This window comes from Varanus komodoensis, unplaced genomic scaffold (genome assembly GCF_004798865.1).
Source record: "Varanus komodoensis strain SLA01 unplaced genomic scaffold, ASM479886v1 scaffold51, whole genome shotgun sequence".
NCBI lineage: Eukaryota > Metazoa > Chordata > Lepidosauria > Squamata > Varanidae > Varanus > Varanus komodoensis.
In genome coordinates this window covers 4,884,523-4,900,703 of record NW_025336100.1, presented here as the reverse complement: position 1 = coordinate 4,900,703, position 16,181 = coordinate 4,884,523, and the positions used below count along the sequence as shown (strand labels likewise).

General features: G+C 46.2%; 1 protein-coding gene across 5 annotated transcripts in view; it reads right to left on the bottom strand.

The window, feature by feature from the left end:
• Positions 1-16,181, bottom strand: part of REEP1 (receptor accessory protein 1) — a 63,264-nt gene that overhangs the window by 24,431 nt on the left and 22,652 nt on the right. For 4 of the 5 annotated variants that reach the window (XM_044447337.1, XM_044447342.1, XM_044447341.1 and 1 more), the window contains one exon: positions 3,680-3,863. In XM_044447337.1, the coding sequence (XP_044303272.1) occupies positions 3,680-3,863 (184 nt within the window). Of the gene's footprint in view, positions 1-467; positions 2,075-3,679; positions 3,864-16,181 lie in introns of those variants that run through there. The other variant, XM_044447340.1, reaches the window with a different exon arrangement.

The window sequence follows — 16,181 nt, the reverse complement described above, 5'->3', positions numbered from 1 at the left end:
CCATTTCTTCTGAGGGATTCTTGCCCGCAGTAGTATACCTGATGGTCATCTGAATTAAATTCACCCATTCCTGTCCATTTTAGTTCACTGATTCCTAAGATGTCGATGTTCAGTCTTGTCATCTCTCGTTTGACCATATCCAGCTTGCCTTGATTCATGGATCTTACATTCCAGGTTCCTATGGAGTATAGATCTTTGCAGCATCGGACTCTCCTTTCACCATCAGATACATCTGTAACTGAGTATTCTTTTGGCTTTGACCCAGTCGCTTTATTCTTTGTGGTGCTACTAGTACTAGCCCTCTGCTCTTCCCCAGTAGCATACTGGACACCTTCCGACCTGAGTGGCTCATCTTCCCGCGTCATATCTTTTTGCCTTTTGGTACTGTCCATGGGGTTTTCATGGCAAAGATACAGGAGTGGGTTGCCATTTCCTTCTCCAGTGGAACACGTTTTGTCAGAGCGCTCTGCTATGACCTGTCTGTCTTGGGTGGCCCTGCACAGCATAGCTCATTGCTTTATTGAGCTATGCAAGCCCCTTCGCCACGACAAGGCAGTGATCCATTGAAGGAGGTCATTAGCATAAGAGAGGACTATTCTCCAAAATATACAGTCAGATCTGGCACAGACGTCGAGCCTGTAGTGCCTAATGAAGGTGGAAGGGGTTGACCAGGTAGCCACCTTGCATAGGACAGGTAATGGTATCCCAGCATGGAGGGCTGTTGATGTCACCATCACTCTGCTGGAATGTACCATAGGGTGGGTTGGTAGCTGTAAACCAGGTCAAAGGATAGGGAGATAATTTGCTTGACTTAAGATGCAAGGAGTTTGGGAAGACACCAGCTGTCCTGTATTACTGTCTCCATGGCAGATAAAAAGCTGCTGTCTAAAAGATTTGGCCCTGGAGCAGTAGAACATCTGTGCACTATGCATATCCAGGGTATGCAGCATCTATTCCACTGGGTTGGAGAGGGAAGGGGAAAAAAGGTAAAATAATGTCATGGTTTATGCGAAAAGAGGAGACCACCTTTGAAGGAAGGAGGAGTCAGGATGCACCACCACCTTATCCTTGTGAAAGGCAAGGTATGGAGGATCCACCTGTAAAGCACATAGTTCAATGGAACAGTGAGCAGAGGTAATAACAACAAGGAAAGCCACCTTGTGCAACAGTATATGGAGATCTACAGTCACTAATGCTTGCAGAACCACAGATAGGCTCCAGTTCAGTGTAAGGGATTATACAGGCAGGCAGTCCTCACAGAAACATTTTGCCAGTGTCTGGGAGGAAACTGACAACCCCTGGGCAGGGTCATGGAAGGAGGTGATTACCACCAAATAAATTTAGATGGAAGGCATTTTAAGTTTCCTTCAGAAAAGTGCATTTAAAAAGAAGAACTTGTTTTACTGTATAATGGCAGGCATCAAAAATCTTTGTAGATGCAGAGGTGGTGAAGGCTTTCCATTTTGTTGCAGAAGATTTTCTTGTGGAAGGCTTGAGAGCTGCATTGAAAATAAACTGTAGTTCATTTGGGATAGTAGAACTAGATTGGTCTAGGGTGGGATCCTCCATACTCTTAGGTGTAGTGTGTTGGCATCCAGATGGAGACCCCTGCCATGATCACAAGAGATGAGGTTTGAGTTTGACAGGAGCTTGAAGTAGGTCCAAGCTGAGATCCTTAGGAGGCAAGTGAACAATTGTTTTCTTGGCCACCATGGTGTCATAAGGATGCTGTCAGCAGCATCCCAACAAAGCTTCACCAGTAGTCTCATTGTCAAAAGGAAGCAGGGGAAAGGCAGAAAGTCCCCATCCAATTCAGCAGGAATGCATCTCCAGAGAGCCCGTCCTGTCCTGCCTAAGAGCAGAAGTTGTTGCATACAGCATTGTCTCAAGTGACGAACAAATCTATGTAGGGTGTTCCCCAGGTATTGAAGACCTGTTGTAGGGGGACTGAGTTCAGCTGCCACTCATGAGTGTTGTGAGTTCTCCTCCCAAACCTGTTGGTGAGTATATTGCTGGATCCAGTGACATGGATGGCTGTCAAAGTTACACTCCTCCCGATGCATGAATCCCAAACCTGGACAGCGAAGAAAGTCAATGGGATGGAGCAAGTGCACCCTGCTTATTCTCACAGAAGACTACTGTGGTATTGTCTGTGGTAATCTGGATATGGTAGCCAGTGAGGAACATCTGGAATGCCACTAGAACTTTCTTCACCACAAGCATTTCTAGATAGTTGATATGCTTGTAGGCTTCAAAGATGCTTCAGGTTCCTTGAGTGGTCATTGTACCACCGTGGGCTCTCCAAGCAAGGAAGCACACTTTGGTCATCACAGTGAATGATGGTTTGGGGAAAAGGAAAGGAATTTCCTTTAGGAGGTTCTCGTGGTGCACCCACTAGTACATGTTGGAAATGCAATCTGCCATCCTTCCTGATCTGCCACCTCAACAAGGGATTCACCACCCTTGTCAGAGAGCTGGGCCCAGGTTTCCATGCCATTTAAAATATGGGAGTACAGGTTCTTTATATTTATGTTTGAACATAACATAAATGTTCTATGATCTGTTAGAAATGTCAAGTTATGCTCTACGTGGTGCTTTAATAATCTTCACATTTATATCCCACTCTTTTTCCACTGAACTCAGGATTGCACATACATGGGTGTGAGCTAACACACACACAAACTTTATGCTCATTAAAACCTTGAGAGGTAGGTCAGGTCTAGACAGTGAGCAGCCCATGCTCAGGCAATGAGCTTCATCAGAGATCTGAACCTAGGTCTCTTCAATCAGACTCCAACATAGTAACCACTACATTGTCCTTTGCTGGATCAAGTGCTCTGAGTATTACCTGATTTTAATGAACTGGGCATTGGTTACTGCTGTTCTCTTGTGTGCGCATATGTGTATACATATAAATAACATACAGTAGGATCAACATAGATGTCTCAATTTTTGGACCCTGTGAGGTAGGTTAGACTGAAGGTCAGCCCAAGGTCCTCCAGTGTGCTATGTGGCTAATTGGGGACTAGAACCGAGGTCTTCTAAGTACCAGTCCAACTCTCTAACACTATGCCACACTGGTTTTTAATACAGAATTCCACACTGAGCTACAGAATTCCACATTTTCAAACTCCAAAGGAACTTAAACTCAGTCTTTAAAGTTCACATTTCTTAGAATTTTGCAAAACACACATTAGGAAAAATAATATGAGCATGCTTTATGTTAGAAAGATTGCTTGCAAATGTGTATATGAAGAAAAATGCACACAAAATTATATTAGAAACGTGCACAAAAATGCTTATGAATTTTCATGCAAACTTTTTTTTAAAAAATCACAACATTCAGGATGAACCAAACTTAAGATTGGTGAATTTCTCAAATTTCAAAACAAAATGAACTTATGTTTGGAAAAATAAGAAAATGAGACACTGAAACTGACAGATATGTCCACTTTGAGTCTAGTGAGATGGAAAGGGTAATTTTAAATTAATATTCAACCAATAGGCCTCTCAGTGCCTTAAATACAGTCTTTTAGAGATGAACCTTAAGGATCTGTAAATTCCTTATCTACATATCTTCCACAGGGTTTTTAATTCTTTTTATTTTATTGTTCTGCTTGTATAATTAGTGAGGAGAAGAAAATCAATATTCAGAACTGAAGGAAACGCTCACACTAACCTGAGCATCCAATGCTTTCTGAATCACTTTTGGATGTTTTGGGTTGGCTCTGCTTGCTACTTGTCCGCATGGAAATTGATGGAGTGAGAGGAGGTGGGGTCACAGTGCTACTGCTCTCTCCTCTAATAGTGGTGAGGTCTTGCATGCTAAAGCTCCGGAGTCTCTCTGATAAAGCTCCTTGCCCCTGTGGGAAACAAAGGCGCATAACATCTTTTAAGCAATCAATTGATTATGCTTATTATTAATAATAATATTTTTATTAGAAACATTTCTATCCCGTCCTTTACTGGGGTGTCAGGACAGTGGTACAAGAATAAAGCACAGCATTAAGAACAAATAACACATTTTATTCATTAAGAGGACATTCACCTAACAAAAGAGACCTGAACTTGGTACCGAGAGAGAGACCATTGCTATTTCTTCTTCTCTCCCTCTCTCGCTCTCTCTCTCTCTCACACACAATTATATGCTCCTAGAAGACTCATCAGATATCCTCTATTGCAGGATAAGCAATCATCCCTTCCCCACATCCCATCTTCCCCTGTGCCAGCTTAATCAGAACAGAGGGAATGGACTGTGCTATCGGCACAATTGTAATGCTTCTGGGATTCATCCTTGCCTGCCAGGTGACACAGGTGTGACCAGCAGAGAATCCCACTGCATCATTATTCCCACACATGGGATGATATAATTGTTTATATATTGGATGAAGAGGGCCACAGAAAGCTATACTGCATTGGCTTACCGAGTTCACAACTGTCTCCACAGACTGTCAGCTGGTCTCCAAGGTCTTCCCCAACCCTACTCAAAGAGCCTGCTAACTGAAATGGTAACTTTCTCTGCCACTTCCACATGTGGTGCAAACTGGGTTCTTTCAAGATACACTTCAGGCCATCCTCTGGCACACTAGATCACCCCCACATATCATTATGAATCACTGGCCTAAATATGCTTCAGCACACTTTACAAATAATGATGTCACAGCAGAGTGAAGTATGGGACACACATGGAACACTGCAACTCTTACTAGAACTGATCTGAAAGTTTAACATTTCATAGATGAGTGCAGCAAGTCTTCAGTCTGACTGCTATAAACATCTCAGTAGAGTACTAAAAGAGTAAACTCAAACATCAAAAACACAGTTCCAAGTTTCCCTTTTCTCACTTATTTAATCTTCAGAGAACTAATGTGCTTCTTATATTTATCTATTTCTTTTTTGTTAATATAATTAAAATAATGGGAAAAAACTGTAAATCAATACTCCTTTTACAAAAATCTATAAAATATCTCCGATTTTCGATATTTTTTCCATCTCTCCTATTTTCTACCATAAACATAATGTGTTAGTTTAGCCATAAAGGCAAAATTCCATGTTATATGTAACTGTCATTTGGGTAGACTGTATTGTTTCCAATTTCGAGGTTCATAGCATACAACATTTTCTTAAACAACGAGGCCAAAGAATTGGGTTCGAGCAGTCAGTGTTCCTATAACTTGCATCATAATCCAATTTCAAAGGAACTAGCATTCCTCTTCGCTGTTGGACTATGCAACAACCATTAGTTATATTCACTATATGGAAGGGAAAATAACTGGCTGAAAAGCCACTATGCTTGTTTAAATAGAAATAAGTCCAGATATGATGGGGAACACTGGAAGTTGTAGGTCTCATCTCTGTCTAAACATGCATAGGATTGTGCTATAAAAGGTACTGGTTTCATTTTTACTGTTGCCTGCTTACTTTGTTTGCTTTAGCTTTAAGAACAAGATTCATCTGTTTCTGAGTGAGTGTGCTAAGGACCACGGAATTTTTCAGATTCTCTCTTCTAAAGCTATAGATGCTACTATGAATTTGGGAGAGAGGGTCCCAAGGTTTGTTCTCTCCTCCATTTCCTCAGCTGCCACAGAAAGCAGCACTTGCTTGCCATGTGGCCTTGGATCACCTTGCAGAAGTTGAAAAATGAATGTTCTAGTGATCAGGAAGTGGAAAGGAGAGGCCAATATATGAACAATTCTATGGCCTTTTCAGCCTCACTCCTGTCTCCCATAGCTTGATCCATTTCTAGACAGGCTCACATGGATTGGTGCTATCCCGCCTCCCATCTTGACTGCAGGGAGACAGGGCTTAAGGTACTCAGGAACTTCCAATATCACAGGCTTCCATTTAGCAGGCAGCAACCCAGTGGGGTTCTGCCCCAAGTTTTCCTGGCAGTGCCCCTCACTACAAGGCTTGAAGCAGTTCCTAATAACCTCAAGTGCAGCTCTTGGCCTCTCTCTGTCATTGCAGCAGCTGCTCACTTTCAGCAATGGCTTTTTGACTTTGCCTCGTTGTTTGCAAATGACTTGGCAGTTTCCAAGTTACCTAGTAAAGAGACTCAAGAGCATGAGAACTGGTCTGTCTTGGAAATGGAGGGAGACATTTCAAAGCTGGGTGTAGAGACTGAGGGGGAGTTTACTGACCCTGCAAGGAGAAGATAGGCAAAGCAAGTGGACCAACTAGGAAATACCGGCATTCTACCATCTGGCCCTCAAGAGGCTGAAGTCACACTGAAGGTGGAGGCAAGGGCCTTCTGAAAGGGGAAATTTCAAGCTTGTATTCAACTCTTCACATGAGCAGATGCTTCTTCCAAATTTCAAGGAAAATGCTATTTTGATTTATACGGTTTTACACCCTATTAAACTCTTATAAAAGGACTGTGATTCTAAAGAGGAAAAGAGGGGAAGAGAACCCTGCTCATGACAGTGGGATAGAAACATAGAAACAGAGTGAGTCAGAAGGGGCCTCCTGGGCCATCTGACCCCCAGCTCTAGCCAGCTCCACTCACAACATGTGCATGTCTAGCCTATCCTTGAACACCCTCACCGATGGGGACTCAACCACCTCCCGGGGAAGCCCATTCCATACCCTTGGGGTCCTAACTGTCAGGAAGTGCTCCCTGGCATCTGAATTGAACCTTGTTCCTTAAGCTTGGCTCTGTTGCATCCTGCCCTCCTCTGCAGGGGAGAACAGGTCTCTACCCACCTCCATGTGACACCCCATCACATACCTATATGTCACCAACAGATCCCCTCTGAATCTCCTATTCTCCAGGCCAAAAAGACCCAGTTCCCTCAGTCTCACCTCATATGGCTTTCCTTGCAATCTGGCCACGATCCTTGTGGCCCTACGCTGCACTGATTCTAACCTGACTATATCCTTCCTGTAACAAGGGGCCCAGAATACTCCAGTTGTGGGTGCACCAGAGTCATACAGAGTGGTAGTAATACCTCTCTCGATCTAGAAGTCACGCTTCTGGCTATGCAACCAAGGGTAGCGTTCGCCCTCTTGACCACCGCATCACACTGCTGACTCATGTTTAGCCTGCAGTCAACCAGTACCCTGAGGTCCCTTTCACAAGTGCTGCTCTCCAGCCACTTGTCCCCTAACCTGTACTTATGACACTCATTCCTATGCCCCAAGTGCAAGACCTTGCACTTATCCACACTGAACACCATCCTGTTATCCCCATCCCTTCCATAGTCTGTCCAGATCCTTTTGGATCTGGAGTACCTGCTCCACAGTTGTGGCCACTGCCCTCATTTTAGTATTGTCTGTGAATCTGATCAGCAGACTTCTTCCATGTTGTTGATGAAAAGATTGAACAGGATCAGCCCCAGGACAGAGCCCTGGGGGACTCTGCTTGTCACTGGCTTCCACTTTGATGATTCCCCACTAATGGTTACCCTCTGCTTTCAGTGTGTCAACCATGCCCTAATCCACTGGACAGTGCACTGGTCTATCTCAAAATTCCTCAATTTCTCAACCATGATGAGAACTTTGTACTTTGTCAAAGGCCTTGCTGAAATCCGGGTAAACCATATCCACTGCGTCCCCTCCATCTAGCCATCTCGAAACCTTGTCATAGAATTCCACAAGGTTTATCTGGCAGGACCTGTTATTGCAGAAGCCATGTTGAGTGGCTGCCAGCCTCCCTTCGCTATCTAACATCACTAGATCTCTCTCTATTATGAGACTTTCACTTGTTTTTCCTACAATGGACAAAAGGCTAACTGGTCAGTAATTCCCATTATCCCTTCTACTACCCTTTTTGAAAGTTGGGACCACTGACACCACCCTCCAGTCCTTTGAAACTTCACCCGTTCTCCATGAGGCCTCAAAAATGAAGGCCAATGAGCATGAGAGTTCCCCTGCCAACTCTCAAAGTACTCTTGGTTGCAACCTGTCAGGGCCCAGCGCCTTTGTAACATCCAGTGTCCTGAAGAGCTCCTTGACTTCTAGGGGGGAGACTCTAATCTGCGTCCCCAAGTCCCCAGCCTCATCTAATCTCCCATGCGGATCTCCCCCGTCCTGCAGAGGCAAAACAGTCATTTAGCATCTGTGTCTGTTCCCTCACATCAGTCACTGGATCCCCTTCCTCCTTATTAAGTGGTCCCACTACCTGTCTCCCTCTTGCTATTTACATGCTGACAGAAGCCCTTTTTGTTGCTCTTGATATACTTGGCAAGTCTCAGCTCGTAATCAGCCTTAGCCTTGCGAAGAATCCTTCTGCAACAGGCCTCCTCCTCCCGGTATATCCTTTTGTCTATTTGCCCCAGTACCCATTTCCTATGGAGGTTCCTCTTGCATCTAATCCCTCTAACCACCTCCTTTCGCATCCATGGCGGCACTCTCCTCCGCCTCCCCGCCTTACTAACTAGAGGTATCGTCAAGGCTTGAGCCTCCAAAACCTCCCTTTTAAGTGCCATCCACCCCTCCTCAACTCCCTTGCCTTCCAGTAACCTATGCCAGGATACTTTCCCCAGTCTGGCCTTCAGTTGGCCAAAGTTGACCCTCAAAGTCCCAGCTTCTAGCGCTCCACATGCTGCACGTCCCCATTCCCCTGAACTCAAAGCAAAGGATGGAGTGATCACTCACATCCAGAGCTCCCCTAATCTGTACCTCATTTATCAGCTACTCCCCGTTGGTCAAAACCAAGTCAAGGATACCCTCCCCCCTGTTGTCTCTCAGACCCTCTGCATGAAAAACCCTTCCTCGATAGCATCTATCTATCTATCTATCTATCTATCTATCTATCTATCTATCTGGAAGACTTCTATGCTGCCCCATTCGCCGAAGCCTCAGGGTGGCTCACAATAATAAATAAATAAATAAGAGCAGTATAAAACAATATAATATGAGTCGACCTGGCCCGAAAAATAAAATAAATAAATAATATTAACAATTAAAATAGCGTTTGAATAAAAAGGTCTTTGCCTGGCGCCAAAAAACAAATAACGACGGCGCCAGACGGACCTCTCTGGGGAGCGCATTCCATAGATTGGGCGCCACCGTTGAGAAAGCCCTCCTCTGAGTACTTACCCTCCTAATATCCTTCATGGAGGGTTCCTGGAGAAGGGCCTTTCCCGCTGATCTCAAGGGGCGGGCGGGCATATATGGACGTAAGCGCTCCTTCAGGTAACCAGAACCCAAGCCGTTAAGGGCTTTAAAGGTCATAACCAACACCTTGAATTGGGCCCAGACATCAATGGGGAGCCAGTGAAGCTGACGGAGAACTGGAGTCATGTGAACATAACGCCCAGTCCCCGTCAGCAGCCTGGCAGCTCTATTTTGAACCAATTGAAGTATCTGGACCATCTTCAAGGGTATCCCCATGTAGAGCGCGTTACAGAAGTCAAGTCAAGAAGTAACCAATGGGTGTGTCACCATCGCCAGGCAGTCATTCTCCAGGTAGGGACGCAGCTGATGGATCAGCCAAAGCTGAAAGTAAGCGCTCCTCACCACTGCTGTCACCTGAGCTTCCAGTGAAAGCTCTGGGTTGAGGAGCACTCCCAAGCTGCAGACCTTGTCCCTAAGAGGGAGTGCAACCCCATTCAGGACTAGGTTCAGGTCCCCTTCCCTGAAGCCCGATCCGCTAACCAACAGGACCTCCATCTTGTCTGGATTGAGCTTCAGTTTACTGGCCCTCATCCAGCCCATTACCTCGGCCAGGCACTGGTTCAGTACAGCCACTGCCTCACCTGGACTGGTAGAAAACAAGAGGTAGAGCTGGGTATTATCAGCGTACTGATGATTCCGCAGCCCACACCTCCTAATGACCTCCCCCAGCGGTTTCATGTAGATGTTAAATAGCAAGGGGGACAAAATGGAACCCTGCAGAACTCCATGGCATAGATGCCACGGCGCAGAGCCATAGTCCCCCAGCATCACCTTCTGGAATCAGCCATTGAGATAGGAGCGGAACCACTGCAAAGCAGTGCCTCCAACCCCCAATCCCGCTAGCCTATCCAGAAGGATACCATGGTCGATGGTATTCAAAGCCGCCGAGAGGTCCAGGAGAACCAACAGGGACACACTCCCTCTGTCTTTCTCCCTGCACAGGTCATCATACAGGGCGACCAAGGCAGATTCAGTACTGTACCCGGGTCTGAAGCTGGACTGAAATGGGTCCAGATAATCAGTTTCATCCAAGAGTGCTTGGAGTTGTCCCGCCACCACCCATTCCAACACCTTGCCCAAAAACGGGATGTTGGCCACTGGTCTATAATTAGTGGCCATCTCTGGATCCAGTGACGCTTTCTTCAGGACCGGTCGGGCTACTGCCTCCTTTAAAGGGGCAGGTACCCGGCCCTCCCTCAGAGAGGCGTTAACCACTTCCAAGATCCAGATCCCTATCCCGTGCTTGGGGTTGTTAATTAGCCAAGATGGGCAAGGGTCCAATAGGCAGGTGGTGGGACGTACTCATCCATCAGGACGCAGTAACTGAAATTCATCCATCAATTTTGGACCAGACGGCGACATTGGTATCTCCCCAGAAGCCTCTGAATCACTAGTGGAGTCCAGCTCGTGACAAATCTGAGCGATTTTCTCCCTGAAATGCTTGGCAAAGTCGTCACAGCGGGCCTTCGAGGGTAGAACCGGATCTTTCTTAGGGCCGGGACAAACCAGCCCTTGTACCACCCAAAACAGCTCCACCGGACGGCATTGTGAGGAGGCAATGGAAACAGAGAAGAATTTCTTTTTCGCTGCCCTCACCGCCACAGCATAGGCCCGATAATGGGCTCTTAAGTGTGTTTGGTCAGATTCATCCCGTGATTTCCTCCACCTACGCTCTAGACGTCTACCAGCCCGCTTCATCGCCCACAATTCAGGTGTATACCAAGGGGAAGAGTGGGCTCTGCCCAGAGGGAGAGGACACTTAGAAGCGATTGTGTCAATAGCCCTGGTCATTTCCCCATTCCATAGTTCGACCAGAGCCTCGACAGGAGCACCAGTCTTGTCAGCCAGAAACTCCCGCAGGGCCCTTCAGGAATCCATCCGGATCCATCCGGCTCTGGGGGCAGACCCACACAATCGGGTCTGCACCCTTACAGAGGGAAAGGCCACTCTCGAGCACAAACCTCATGAGGAAGTGATCTGACCATGACAGGGGTGTCAGACATAAATTCCTCACTCTCAGACCACCCTCCTCTTGCCCCGTCGAGAAAACCAGGTCCAGAGTGTGTCCACGTTCATGGGTCGGGCCGGTGACATGTTGAGACAGCCCCATGGCCATCAAGGAGGCCATGAAGTCCTGAGCTGCCCCGGTCAGACCAGTCTTGGAGTGGAGATTGAAGTCCCCCAGGACCAACATCTTGGGGATCCTCAACACCAGGTCCGAGACGATCTCCGTCTGCTCAGGCAGGGAGACTGTTGGGCAGAAGGGTGCACGGTACACCAACAGAATCCCCAGTCTGTCTCGGTCGCCCAACACCAAGTAGAGGCACTCTAGCCCTGGCCTCGAAGGGACTGGAAGCCCCACAAGGGAGATGGAGGCTTGGTAAACCAAAGCAACCCCCCTCCCCTCCCTCCAGGCGTGGACGGTGCTGAACCAGATACCCGGGCAGGCACATTTGTGAGAGGGTGACATCCCCCCCCCTCTCCCGTCCAGGTCTCTGTTATGCAAGCCAGGTCAGCCCCCTCATCCACAATCAAGTCGTGGATGAGGGACAATTTATTGTGGACCAACCTGGCATTAAGCAACAGCACTGTCAGGCCCGGGGGGCGGTTGACAAGATTACCTGGAACCCTCTGGTTGGAGGTAGAACCAGAAGGAGGGACAGGTGTCAGCCATCTGTCCCTCCTTATTCTATGTGGACACATTAAACCCCCACTGCTGTAACGTCCATTGCCCATGACCACCCCAATGGCGGTGCCCACGTGCTCCCCAGGTAGCTCAACCATCAATGTGGCCAGGGATGACTCCATAAAAACAGATTAAAATACAATAAAAATATTAAAACAATATAAAACTCCCCATCTACCCCCCCCCAATAAAAATTCCACCCACCAACAGAGTCCCTCACCAGCCCAGCCCCCGTACGGCCACGAACGGTCACAAACGGCGGCAACCACCCTTTGGCCGCCGGCCCCAGGCCACATCCGGCAAGTTAAGCCAGCGCCCGCCCGCATGCCCTGCCCTCCAATCCGGCATTGCTCTCACCAACGCTGGCGGGGGGGGGAGCAGAGATGGACACGAAAGCCCATCTGCCAGCCGGCGAGATGGTGGCGCCCTCCTCCACGACCTCGGTCGGCGGCCCTGGTGTCCTCCTTCCCCAGGGTGGTCAGCGGTGGCCGCAGGAATGGCATCAGCTGGCCCTCAGGCTTGGCGGTGCGCCTCAGGTCACCATGGGCCTTGGCAGTGGTGGCGGCGCGGCAGGAGTTGCAGCGGCGGCACGGTAGGTGTTGCAGGGAGGGGGGGTCCGGTCCGGCTCCTGCCCCAGGCCGTGTCCAGCGAGTTAAGCCAGTGCCTGCCCGCGTGCCCTGCCCCCCACATCTAGGAAGTGACACGACCTGGCTGTCACTGCTGAGTGAGTCTCCCAACTAATATCTGGGAGACTGAAATCTCCCATAATTATTGTGTCTTTCCCCTGAGATATCCTTAGAATCTGATCTGTCAGGACATCATCCAGGGTCTCAAGTTGACCTGGAGGGTGAAAACATACCCCCACTGTCAGGTTCCTCTCCCTGTCAAAACCCCTTAGGTTCACCCAGACTGCCTCTACCAGATCCCCCTCTGTGATGAATTCTATCTCACACTCCTATCCCGATCTCCTATCCCTATTCTGACATATAAAGCCCTGCCCCCGCCCCTCATTCCCTTCCCCACACCTCTTTCCCTTTCTCTTGTTTGCTGCTAAAGCAAACAAGCAGGAAACAATGGGGGAGGATTGAGGGTTGGAGAGCTAGGTGACCTGCTGCTCACCAGTGGGAAGGTGACTACATGGTAACAGGAAGGACACAGGAGCATTCCCCTGGGAGGTATGGTATAAAGGGGAGGAGCCAAGGAAACAGAACAACATGACTGGCTAGCTGCCATGCTGCCCAAGGTGGAGGGGAAATTTATTGTGCAGGTGACAAAAAGTGCAGTGTGGACCTGAACTGGGAGTTTTAGCAGCACTGAACAGCAGAGCATTTTCTCAGTGACAAGATAGTCCAAGGATTAAGGAATCTGTGAAATTTGCTGGTCTGTGAGTGAGTGATGAAGACATGCTTGTCCCAAAAGTGTTCAAGTCATTACTATTGGCTTCTGCCCTCCCCACCACAAGTGTACACTGTTTATGACATGTTGTGGCTTTGTATCCCTATTCTTTTTCCTTACAAAAGCCAACATTTTGCTGGCTTTTACAATCCCACTTTTGACAGCTATTTGGTATCTTCAGAGTGCCCACAGTTAGTTAGTTAGTTAGTTAGTTAGTTAGTTAGTTAGTTAGTTAGTTAGTTATAAAATTGGTATGCCGTCCAATTACTAATGTCTCTGGATGGCTAAAAGCATAAATAAACTGACGACCCACTCTGGCTACAATTAATAAAATACAATTCAATACTAAAACTTACTAAAATATTGATTAAATAAAAAGGTCTTAAACTGGTGCCGAAAAACATATAATGACGGCACCAGGCGGACCTCTCTGGGGAGCGCATTCCATAGTTGAGGTGCCACCGCAGAGAGGGTCTCCTCTGGGTATTCTGTCTCCTAACATCTTTCACAGAGGGTTCCTAAAGGAGGGCTTCTGTTGCCGATCTCAGTTATCCAACATGTTTATTTCCTCCCCAGGAATTTTCACAAATATTTGCAGAAAAAATATTTTTGCCTGCACTTGCACAACTGGGAATATTTATTTTTCCCTTTGGTTACATCTGACAGCTGTTAAAAGGGGGACTGTAAAACGTAACTGAAGGCAGGAGTGATTTCAACCCATGAAAGTGGGTGGCAGCTCATTCACTCCCTTGGTGGCAAGGACCCCAATACTGGTATATAGTTCCCTGCCAAAAAAAAAAACCCCTTTAACTTTTGTAAATCTCACTTTTTAAATTGTGCTATGACAGCTGCTGAAGTCCTACAAATGGGGTGGTCTGCAATTCTGCAAGTTTCTGAGATAGCAGAATCTCAGAAACAAGTACAAAACCTTGAGACATGATTCCCCTCAACCCTGTGATTTTGCCATGGAGAAACTGAACAAGGTTTCGGTCCTTTTCAAAAGCAAACATTATTTGCATCTTTGATTACATTTCACAGCTTGCCTTCTGGCAGCTGTTGATGTAACTAAAGAAAATAATAAACTTACCTACAGACTGTGTGGACAGTTCCAAGGGTGGGCACCTGGTGGACTTTGTCAGCAAGCACCTCCCTGCATATTGCCCACTTGAGGATCCTCAATCTCACAACTGTGAAAGTTCACAGTAGTGCAACTGCAGGTTAAATATTGAAGAAGAATTCTGGAGATATTTGTAAAAATTGCTCAGAACATTTTTTAAAATGCTAGATAACCATGGGGAGCCATTTCATGACCAGAATTTTATACTTAATTGTAATAACTAAGTAAATAAATAATTCTAATACATTTACTGTAATAAAGAATAAAATATAGTTATAATCTTAAACCCCCTCTATGGGTAAGCAGTTTAAACAACCATACAACTATCCCAACTCTAAAAAGTGAAGGGTGCATGAAATCCAACACAGAGAGAACCTCTGAATTCAGATGCTCACATGCATCCAATGTATATTGCAGGGGTCAGCAACCTGTGGCTCCGGAGCTGCACGTGGCTCTTGAATCCCTCTGCTGTGGCTCCGTCACTCAAAATATGCATCATAGCCGCCAATCTGCGACCCACGCCAGCGACACATGCCGCCACAGCCGCTGATCTGCGACCGAGGCTCCGAGTTACAAAATACCAATAGGTGATGATGAGGCATCCACACAGGAATGCTGGACGAGTGGGTTAAGTAAATTGTGACATTCCTCTGCTAGTGTGCAGGGAAAGAGTGGAACAAGCTTCCTGCAGGCTCTCATGTTACACAAAACACTGCTGAAAAGATTCTTTGTCCAAATGCAATCTCCTTCCTCTGAATGTTAAAAGCTGTGCTTGGGACCTGTTACAATTCACATCACTTGACTGTTTATTTGCTAATCAGTCACTAAACACACCTATATCTGCGACCCACACCAATTTACTGAGCCCCCCCCCCCCCCCGTAGGCCAACCATAGATAAATCGAAGAAAAGTTTCTGAAGAAAACCGAATGTTTAATGATACGTTTAATGAAAGCTGTTCTCCTATTCAAAACATATGAAAGGAGTCCTACTATTTTATAATGTAAGATTAAAAATAACAGTTTTTAGTGACTGAACAAGAGCTGCAGCTAAATCATAATGAAGATATAGATCTACTTCCTTGTTTTAAGAAGATTCTTATAAAAATTCCAGCAACATTATCACACTGGGAGAGGGATGTTTGTTCAATATTTCACCAGACTATTATTTATATTTGTTGCATTGCAGAAACTCGACTTACTGTATGAAAGAATCAATTAGTCCTTTTTTATTCAGATTGACAGCTGACTGCACCCTCCAGTACATGTGATAAAAGGATGAGGGCACACAGAAGCAGAGGGCATGTTTGGTTTGCTGCAGGTGGATAATTTAAGTTTGGCTTTTTATTTCATAAATATGAGGAGGATTCCAATAGACATTGAGTATTTTATTTGAAAGTAACCTTCAACCCAGCATCTTTTTTTTCCGAATTCAAAATGTTTTTGTTGCATGCAGAAATAAAAATTTGTTTTCTCTGTAGCAGTTCATTGATTTCATAAATGCAACACACTATAGGTTTTTTTATACATAACATAAAGGTAAAAAAACTATATATGCAGTGTTATCTTCGTTTTAGCAGTCAAAAGGGTTTTGCGGCTCCTGGTGTTTTCTGTGGGAAACAGGTCCAAATGGCTCTTGAGTGTTAAAGGTTGCCAACCCCTGGTATAGTGGAAGAAGCAGTGGAGAGAATCTTCGCCTCCACATTCTTCCTGCCAAAATTTGCCACCAGCTATTTCAAAATATCAGCAAGTAAGATCTCTGAATGTAACTCCCAGTTGCTTGTGTTAGCGAATCATGAGAGAACTATATGTCAACAATGAAAGTGTTCCAAACATTCTACTCTGAGCATTATGTACAGGGCAATGAT